Below are 10,567 nucleotides of genomic sequence, written 5' to 3'. Positions count from 1 at the left end.
TTTCCAAAGTGCAGCAGTGATAAAATGTAAGGATGGTGATCAGATGTAAACATAAGACTGAGATACGATTTACAGTTTTTCAACATTCAGCGTTTTTGTTTTTTTCCGTTTTATTCAACATTCAGCAGTCTAATGGCGGTGGGGAAGAAGCTGTTTAGGAATCTGCTTGACGTGCATCGGATGCTTTGAAGCCTGTCAGTGAACACAGGGCAGCTGTGGCTACAATTAAGCTTACCACCATCAGTGTGTGAATGACTGAATTTAGTGTAAAGCTCTTTTTCAAGTCTCTATATTATACATTATAGGCCATTTACCATTGTTGTTGAAGCACAAACAACCAGAATATGCGTTCAGATGAAGCTAACGTCTCTGACAAGCCTGCTTTCTACCATCAGATGTAGAATAGAATATCTTAAAGTCTTCTTTGATGGCTCTGATTTCTGTGGCAAGGAGAGTAAAACCTCTTAAAAAAGGTTTTTGTGTTTTTCTTTTTCTCTTTTTGAAACCATTCTTACATATAAAAAAACAAGCCAACAACACATAAAGTCATCCTACAACACCTAAGAGAGCCAAAATTACTAAATGGGAAATAGCTCAAGTATTTAAGGGAGGGTTATTATGGGAAGGAAGAAATTCAGACATCTGAACTGAGATGCAGAAATGGGTCAGACTAACCCCTAACATGTGACCGAGCCACAATCTCTCCATACTCATCTACTGTGGCACTATTTGCTCTTCACTATGAACAAATCCATTAGTTTACTTCCTTACTTTCATAGAGGAGGTAAGACTCAGGCAAACCTTTTGTTTCTTGCATACATTCATGTAAAGAGCTTCTGGCATCTGTAAGCCATTAACCATCTTAGAAGAGCTGAGTGACTGATTGATGGATCGACTGAATGAGTGACTGTCTTAATGTTAGCATTCCCTCTACTTTCTCCACCTCACCTCCACCTCTGGCTTTCTCCAACCTTCTCAGTGCTCCCAGCTACAGGCTGCAGATTAAAGCTGTCCTCATCTGGATCTCATCAGTGTGGGCCAGCCTCTATGTTTTATAGGTTATATGGGGAAAAAAACACTTTCTATCTGAGAGTGGTCTGTGAATGATGCAGCATTTTAAATGGCCTTCTGGCTTTTCCTTCATTGTCTGCGTGACGTTCATGTGTGATATTTGTACTGTGGTCACTTTCTGAGTTCTTGCAGTTCCTTCTTGCTGTAACATCTGCAGTATGTGGTGGATTGTTGTGGGTTCACTGGGTGACTGATGCTTCCAAAACATTTGAAATCATTGTGGTTACAAAGAAAAAAAATATCTTTCTTGCACAAATGGGGAACTTTTCTTGCTATTATTGTTGATGATAATAATAAAATTGAAGGTGCTTAGTCATGTTGTGTGTCTTTGCAAAAATGACCAAAAACTATTTTATCATGAAGAAAAAAGGTTAATTTTACCAACCATCCATCATCCTGATAGTGTTTAGATTTACAATTTTGAGCCTAAATAGAATTCCAGCACTGGGAGTGATATCAAACATAAACAGTTTTGGTTCCACCTTTTGGGAGTACTGCATAACTGTCAGAAAGCCACATGGTAAAAAAATCAAGGTGGCTACTTAATAGAGCCTGACCATCCTGCATTACATTGCGGTAGAGCTGCAGCTCGGCGTTGTTGAAGACCACGTGATGTTATTAAAGTTAACGGCTCTACAGCAGTGGCAAATTCTTACTGAATAATAGAGAGGCTAAACCTCACTTTTAAATTTCCTAAAATTATTTGTAGAATATGCATTGTCAAATTTCATAAATGTAGTCATAAACTGGACTAAATATGTGGTAAAATGCACCTGATTTCATGAATATGTTGCGCGTCAATCAGCTGTTTATTCCACTCTTGAACTCCCCTCTTCTCTGGAGCAGCAGGACGCTGCTTCAGCCTCTGTGAGAAATGCCTTTTGAAATTTGAGCCTCCATCTGTTGAGGTAAGCAGTGAGAAAGCAGAGCCTGGATTGGATAAAACGCCAAAATCGTCACTTCCTGTGAAACCAATAAATACTCCTTTTTTACTTCATTTTTTTCAGATTGAATTCTATGAATTGCATTTTTTTCTACAGATATTTTCTTCTCTTCAAGCCAATTAAAAATCTTCACTGTTGACCAATAAAAATAACCTTTCTAACACGCAGAACGATAGAAATGTGTCTTGGCTCCTCAATCCAGAGGAAAGCCCGCGCCAGGGAATATGACCTAATAATCGCATTTTGAAAAGAAGATAGTGAGTAAAACTCAACCTGACAAAAAAAAATTTGAAAAAAGATACATAAAAAAATACAATTTAGAAAATAACTAACAAATAAATTTGAAAAAAATAGAATAAAGAAACCTAAAAAACTTAATCTAAAAACAGTTAAAAAAAAAAGCTGTTTTAAAATACATATTTTTATAAAAATCTAAAAAAAAAAACGACAACAGCAAAGTTACTCTAAACCTTTTTTTTATTAACAATTTTTTTTGTTTTATTTCTGTATGTCATTTCTTTCAAATTTCCATTTACAAAGCCTGCTCTTCATTTGCAGCAATAATGGAACAAAATTCCCCCCATAGACACATCATTAGTACAGCAGGGTGAATGACCTGAAAGCTTCTTAATGAGGGCTGGTGTCCAGATCTTCACTGCTTCACCGTTTCTGATTGTTGCTCCATCCAGCTGTCCTCTGTTGTCCTCTGACTCAAGATGGAAAGATCAACATTCACTCTCTGCAGTTATTCTTATCAGACGTTCGGTTGTTAGCACAGCAGTTCACTCTGTGTTTACTTTATCCACCAGCTTCATAATGTAATTCTCAGCAGGGTTTTATTTGCCTATTCCCTCACTCATCTTATAGCTGGTTCTGTTCTGTTGAACAGTTTTATACTTTAAACATAATTTAATTTTCATGTTGTGATTAAACCTCAGCTAAATGCTGCTTTTACTGCAAAATCCAGTTAAGTCATTGAATTGGGCCACAGATATCTTGTATTACATGCAAATAAATACATTTATGTTTCCTGATAGGAACACAAACAAGGAAATGTTTATTTTCCAAATCTCTTTTTTTTTGTTATGTTCTCCTTTACAACAGTATGTTAACAGGCTCTTAAAATAAACAGATACTTATACAAGGATTTATATTGTTTTTTTTTTACCCTCCTATCCTCTGGAAGGAAAACTAATTGTGTAAATAAATCCTGGGCTTCCTGATCTTATTAAAAAAATGTAAAAGCATTAATTTTCTGTTCTTTATTGATACAGGAGGAAGTGCTGTGATGGATTCAGGTTTGTGATGGGCCAGTGCATTCCTGAAAGTAGGTAAACCATACACTGATCTGCTCATAAAACACAATCTGAGCTAACATGTTTACCCTCAATCATGACTTTGATGCTGCTTTTTGTTTTGCTATTATATTATTTAAAGTTTTATTCTGCAATGGTTAGGGGAAAACCTAAAAAAAAATGCAAACTTTTGTACCAGGCAAAGTATTAATACACACTTCCGATACAGTTTATTTTACTGTAACCACAAATGTGTATATTTGAGTATTTTAAATGATACAAATCAAAAGCAGAAATGTGAAGTAAAAGAAAATATGATTAAAACATTTAAAAGATGTCCTGCTTAAAGCTATTTGAAAAAGGTGCATCAAATATCATAAACTAAAGTGGGACTCATGATAAGAATGTTTGATGCCTGATTAAGGGTTGTAATTTCCAATAAGTGCTAACAAGTTTCCTAAAAACGAATAACCTAATTTAATGCTTTGGCCGGATATTTAGGGCTGTTGTTCTGTTGGAAGGAAAAACTCTTCTTCTGTCTCTTTTTTCCCCACATGGAAGCTGGTAATTGCTTTTCAGTAATTACTGTCTTCCTGCTATGATTATTATATTTTTTTTATTGTGAGATCTTTGCAGTGATTCTCTGGGGCCTCCACAAATCATTAGCTAAAGAACAAATAAATACAAAGCATTTGTAAGGTGAAGAAATAGAAAAAAGGAAGTTGTCTACAGGTCTGTGGAAAATCGCCCTGCTGGTGCTTAGAAACGATATTAATGCTTGTCAGGTTAGGCTGTGAGGCTCATATTTTTTTTATTTTGATCCTTCATGTGTATCAAGTGAACTTTATTCCATTATTTTTGCAAGCAAATAATGCTTTTGTAGAGGGTAAGTTGAAAAAAAATGCATGAAGAAATTAAACTTCTAAAATATTCAAGCAATAACATCTGCACATCTTTACTTCTTTGTATTAACCACCAGGGGGCGCTGTTTCTCTATCCTGAGAATAACCAGTGATGCACTGATTTCAGTAAATAAAGCATAATAATAATTGTTCCATGTTACTGGAAGCAAGCTTTCTGGACTCACACCAGGAAAACTTTTCTTCAGAGATTAAAGCAATCCTGCGTACCTCCATTACACTAAAACTTTCAGCAGTTGTGAAATGAGGCCTGTAGGGATCAGAGGAATGTTCTCTTTGAACCGAATTAGTAAAACTCAGTTAAACAATGAAATGAGAGAAAAGTGCACATCTTAAAGTTACAGTGAATATTTTCTGTGTGTTTATACAATGTCGGAATTACTGCTCTACTTTAAGCAACCTTACCAGGTGAAAACAATTAAATAGTAACTCACTGTCTATTTAAGCTTTATACTATAAAGCTTAAAAAGACAGCGAGTTACTATTAAGTTTTTTTATAAAGTTTATAGGGTAAGAGCTAAAAGGTTTTATCATCTCAGTTAAGATGAATGTTCTGCCATGATCTGCTGGAGCCCTCACTATAGTGTATGAAGCGATGAGTATATGGAGGGCAATAAGTGCCACAATATAATTGATACATATCTTTTTTAATAATTATTTATATGTGTCATCAATTTATTTAAACTAATACATATAATTGTCTTCAACTGAATATATTCATTTAATTTTAAAAAGTGGATAAACTTATGTTATGATTCAATAGTTTATTTCATGTTCCTCCACTGAGGCACACAATAAATAAATGTAGGCGGGACTTCCATAGAGCCCTGATGTCTGATTGGCTGATTCTCACTGAAAATGATCTGGCAATGTTTTCTCACATCCAATAATTATTTTTTTTTACCTTTAAAATCAGTATTATAGCTGGAAAAGCAGAAAAACTTCCAAAAAAGATTTTGTTATTTATTTCCAGCTCATTGGGTGAGATACTCCAGCCTTTATAGCCCAGTTTGATCTGCAATTGATCTAATGATCTTGGGAGAGAGCTTGCTCTGGTCTGGTTTGATGGGAGTCCTTCACAGACGTCAGCAGAATCAGTTAGCCCCGCCCACTGACTAACACCAACTCACCTTCTATCTCAGAGGTTGGAGTTTCTCACCCAATGTGTTATAAATGGCCACATGTTTTAGAAAATTATTTAAATCTTTCACAGTGAAAAAAGTTGACTTAAAGTAAAAGAAAACCTGAAAAATTTGCCTTATTATTGTAAGTGAGAAGCAGCCAATCACACACTGTATTATGAACAGAAACCAAGTCCCACCCCCTAAGTTTGAGGTGAAGTTGACAGTACAAATAATGATGATAAATATGAATAAATGCAGATTAAAATCATGCAATGAATGTAAGTTAATCTATATCTAAAGAAATTACATTATTTAATACCGTCATTTTAAAGATACACAGTATTTCATTATCTTATGGCTCATTTTATTGCATGGTTTAGTGTTACATTTTTGTATTGCATGGTACATTTATTCATTTCAATAAACATTTACAACTATTTATTTAATGTAATAATGATGTATTTCATCAGAACGAGTCAGTCTACTCTTTTTTTGCAGGTGTTGATGTGTGCGCGGCGTCACCGTGTGAGCAGCAGTGTACTGATAACTTTGGTCGCGTCGTCTGTACATGTTACCCTGGTTATCGCTTCGACAGGGAAAGACACCGTACCCACAAGTCTCCCTACTGCCTGGGTAAGTTTGATTTCATCAGTTCCTCTAACGAATTGCATATAAAAAACAGATGCCTCTAATATCAGCCTTCACAACCTCATCTGTTTAGGTTGTAAATGGTTTTGATGTCACTGTTCCTTCTCTGTTTGCTGCCTGCTTAATGTACATGCAGACATCAACGAGTGCGAGGCGTATGGTAAAAGTCAATGCGACCATGAATGTGTGAACACAGTCGGGAGCTTTCAGTGCCGCTGCCACACCGGGTACATCCTGGCTCCAGACCAGCGCTCCTGCATCCCAGTGCGGAACCGTGAGTTCATGTGTTTCACCTGAGAATGATCACTGTCATCACACTCACTTTCCTTTAAATACTTGTTTTTTGGGGGAAGGGGGTTTTCCACTTGGTTTCTGTGAACACAAGCAGTTGGATTAAAAGCCATTTTACAGCTGTGCCTTTTCTTATCTTATTTGCGTATCCAGGATTGTTTGCTTTTAAATTGTTTTTTATTTTTACTGATGGACTCTAAGTTAGCAGTTCTATGTACTGCTGATTTCAATGACTAGGAACGAACATGGGCTTATTTACTAAGCACTGATCAGTCATTCTAGGGAAAATGGACTAACACCCCCCCAGTGTTTGAGCTTAATTGGCATCAAACAAATTGACTATTTTTTCCTTGTTTCTTTTTTTCCAAGAATCTGGACTTTATTTGACCATCACCTTGAACATTAAAACTATAAACAGAAATTTCAGTGCTTTAAACACAACAATAAAACCTTTTTTTCTATTTGTGAAAACTCAAAAATGAAAACTATTAATGCTTTTTGGAGCATTTGGACCAACTTAGAAGAGCATGATTACTGTAATATAAAAATGTTAATCAGGAAGCGGATTAATTCAGTTAATTTTATTTAAATAGATGCAACTCAGAACATGTCATCTCAAAGCACTTTACTGAGACAATTCAATCAGATCATCCAGTCAGATTGGTTAAAACCAACTGAGTGCATCGAGATATTGAGTTTGCAGGACTTGCCTCTCTTGGAAGAGCTTGTGGCGACAGCAGATATTCAATTGAATTTTGTTTTTGAAAGCAATTCCTCACAGTAAGCATGCATGCAGCAACAGTGGAGAGGAAAACTGTTTAACTGGGGAAAAAAGATTCAGCAGATCTACCGAGCCCGACTGTGGGATCAGGGAGACAGAAGCAGACATACTGTACAAAAAGAGACATAGAAGAACTATTCTATAAACACTTATGTTAGAAAAGTTAAACTAGCTCCTCCTGTGAATGTCTATGAAAGAAACTGTTTATTCAGATGATCTCTGAGCCAGTTTCTACGCGAAAAGGGATAAAGGATAGTTAGTAACAGTAAAAGCTGAGCCCATAACTGTCTAAGAGAGAAACAGGACTAAACATTTAAAAAGAAATGTAAAGAAAAAATGCATTGCTTACATTTTCCTAAAAACACAAGTAGAGGTTTGTAAAATATTTAATTTTATTATTATAAGCAACAACTACTTTGACATCTGAAAAAAAAAATTCTTTACCTTTGTTTAGTCTCCGTCTTTTAGCCCTGATGTCTGTTTACAAAGACATTATAGTGTGGAAGGTTTAATAATCTAGATTGTGGAGACATATAATGTAGAAGTGAGCAGTAACCAGGACTGTGTGACTAAAATATCTTCCATTAAAGTTAAATGTTTGTTGAAGTCTATTACTCTAAATTAGAGACCCAGCATTTCTTAGCCTTGAACCAACGAAAGGCTATCAGAGACGACTCATGACCCAAATTATGGGTCAACTATGCAAATATTTCTACAAAATCTTTTTATCTTCGAGCATTTAAAAATAAATGTTAATCGTTCAGTTTAATTTTCCGTGTTGGATTTCAGGACCCAACTGTTTAATCAGGATGCTAAGTGGGTTCAGAACTTTATAACATTTCTATCATAAAATCATTGCTGTTGAGTGCTTTATTTTATTTTTTATTTTTTTTGTTGATGTGTTTTGATATATTGCGCTTCATGGCAGAAAATGAACAAATCTTTGTTTTGTCCCGAAGTAAGCTCCTCGGGAAAGTCCGACACCTTGATGAGCGCTGGTTCCTGCTCGTTCACCTGTCAGGACTTCATGAACATGAAAAGCAGCCTGTTTCAGCTCAAGCTGCGGCTTGGAAACACACAGTCACACAACCAGGTAGGAAATCCCTTCAGTTTAAAGAACTTTAGCCGAAACGAAGCGTTTTAATTCTATGCTGATGGATGAAAAGCGAGCTTAATGTCACAGTTCCAAAATAAATTTCTGTTAACAAAGTAAACGGAGTAACGGATGAACATCAGGCAGCAGGGAAGGATAACATTAATGGAAATTTCTTTCTCTGTTGTGTTTTTAGGTGTCTGGTTTGGCTAACAGCAGCGACAAACCGGCTCGAGGGGGGAAAAGCACGGACACCGCCTGTCTGCCTGGATTACCTGGCCCTCCAGGGGCTCCTGGTCTCCCAGGTAAGGAAGAGATGACCAAGGAGGATTATTTATTCAACTACTGGAGGGGAAATGTTTTTGGGACGTTGGTAGAAGCCTCATTACTCTATTAAATGTCATCTGTTTGTCTTTACCAGGACATCCAGGAGAACCAGGAAGCCATGGCAAGCCTGGGGAGAGGGGTCCGCCTGGTCCAAGGGGTCCGAGGGGAGACATGGGGCCTATGGGACCAGAACCAGACCTCAGGCACATCAAGAGAGGCCGCAGGGGTCCAGTGGTAGGAAAAACCATCTGTGTAACAATGACTGCTGTAGGGTTTAGGTCTCTACTTCACAGCATTAGATCAATACCTAAATCCTGCACACCTGCTCATCATAAAACTAGAGCACCAAATGAGTTTATTACCCAAATATTCCCGCTTCAGTTCTCATTCACTACTGCATTACAGTAAAAGTTTTTCAGTGGAATCAAAGTTGACATGAATTAATGGAACAACATTCAGACAGACAGTGGAGTTTTTCTCTAAACCACAGATATCATTAATCGCTACAGCTGCAATAAAAAACCTGCAGGTGAAAGAAAAAGAAAATCTGAAATCAGACCTTTTTGAACATTTGAAAGATCAAAAAGAATTCTGTTGGGGAGCTTTTTGTCAGAAGAGTGGAGAAGCCAGCATCATCTTTTCTCTGCAGCATACAGCACTCGGAAAATGCATTGATCTCCCTTAAAGTTCATAGCTCCAAATTAAATGATAACGCATCCAAATAACATACTGTAAAGTAGGGCCGAAACAATAAATCGTGAATAAGCGACAACTATCAACTAGTTTAGTAATCGATTAATTGTTAACTGTAGTATAGAGACTCTAAAACATGCCTTTAACTGACAGAGCGACCCACTTAAAGCAGCAATTATGCCATAATTTTGCTTTTAGAACAAAAAAAACCTTTCCAGCATCAATATAAAAGAGCAGTGATTTCACCACTTATTGGGAGGAGTTAAACTTACTACCTCTAAGCTTCTTCTTATTTAAACTTTAATGTATTTTATCAGTATTGTAAGTGATGAATCAAAAATAAATAAAGCTTCATTGAGAGGTAGAAAGAAATCATTTGGCTTCACTGTTTTCTGTCTCAGTTTGTTTTGGAAATTCATAAGACTTTCTCCACTGCTCTTCTGTTTTGAGACGTTTAAGATGAAGTAAAGATAAATATGTTTTTTTTTAAAAGTACATTTTTACCTTTACAGTCCATCCAGTTCTATTAATCAGGTAAACAAAGATGAACACCACTGACAGAAGCCGAATTTCTGATTTGTAATGTAAAGTTTATAAAACTGATTTGGTCATGAAGACATCGGGAATCATCTCCCTTCTTCTATTTATGATGCTTTTCGTTCTGTGAATAAAAAGGTTGATCCTGAAGCAGCAGGACACAGTGTTCTTGTGATTAGAGAGTTTAATGTGTCAGATTTGTACCATCGGACGTGGAAATTGAAATAAGCCTAAAGAGCAAATCATCATGTCCTTATCACTCCTACAGGGACCACCTGGGGCGCCAGGAAGAGACGGATTAAAGGTTGGAACTCTTTTTGATTCTGTTATAGCCACCTAAGGTCAGATTTAATCAAAACTCTCTGTTTGCTTCCTTAACCTGGTGGGGAGAAGGTTTTATTCAGTGAACTCAGTGTAAACAATCACATTGTATTATTTCCTAATTTAGTCTGGATAGTTTTGTCATGGTTTTGTTTAGACATTAAAAAGAAAATATTTTACTAGGTACGTTATATATTAGGTGTTAAAAACACAAACATAGCATGTCTTTATGCATGCCTTTAGACGAGGAATTTATTTAAGAATGAGCAGCAATATTCACTGAGAAATAAGTATTTATACATTTATATTCAGATTTTCACCTCACAATCCATCACATCCAGACTTTATCAGACCTCACATCTGCATTACAATTCAATTCTGTGTATTTAAATAGTGCAAATTGACAACACATGTCATCTCAAGGCACTGTACTGAGACAATTCAACCAGATCATCCAGTCCGATTGGTTCAAATTTTTCTATCTCAGGAAACCAGTTGATTGCATCGACTCATTGACTCTTC

General features: G+C 36.3%; 1 protein-coding gene across 1 annotated transcript in view; it reads left to right on the top strand.

Moving 5' to 3' along the window:
• LOC107104219 (collagen and calcium-binding EGF domain-containing protein 1-like) overlaps positions 1-10,028 on the top strand; it is a gene marked incomplete at its 3' end in the record, with an annotated part of 62,439 nt that extends 52,411 nt beyond the window's left edge. The window contains exons 3-9 of the mRNA XM_015404164.1: positions 3,290-3,342; positions 5,853-5,987; positions 6,139-6,276; positions 8,034-8,167; positions 8,364-8,472; positions 8,589-8,728; positions 9,993-10,028. Coding sequence (XP_015259650.1) covers positions 3,290-3,342; positions 5,853-5,987; positions 6,139-6,276; positions 8,034-8,167; positions 8,364-8,472; positions 8,589-8,728; positions 9,993-10,028 — 745 coding nt within the window. The remainder of the gene's footprint in view (positions 1-3,289; positions 3,343-5,852; positions 5,988-6,138; positions 6,277-8,033; positions 8,168-8,363; positions 8,473-8,588; positions 8,729-9,992) is intronic.
• Positions 10,029-10,567: the final 539 nt, after the last annotated feature.

The sequence above is a fragment of the Cyprinodon variegatus genome, unplaced genomic scaffold (assembly GCF_000732505.1).
Source record: "Cyprinodon variegatus isolate N-32 unplaced genomic scaffold, C_variegatus-1.0 Scaffold1655, whole genome shotgun sequence".
In the NCBI taxonomy this organism is placed as follows: Eukaryota; Metazoa; Chordata; class Actinopteri; order Cyprinodontiformes; family Cyprinodontidae; genus Cyprinodon; species Cyprinodon variegatus.
Note: the sequence above shows the minus strand (reverse complement) of the source record. Positions and strands in the feature narration are given on the sequence as shown.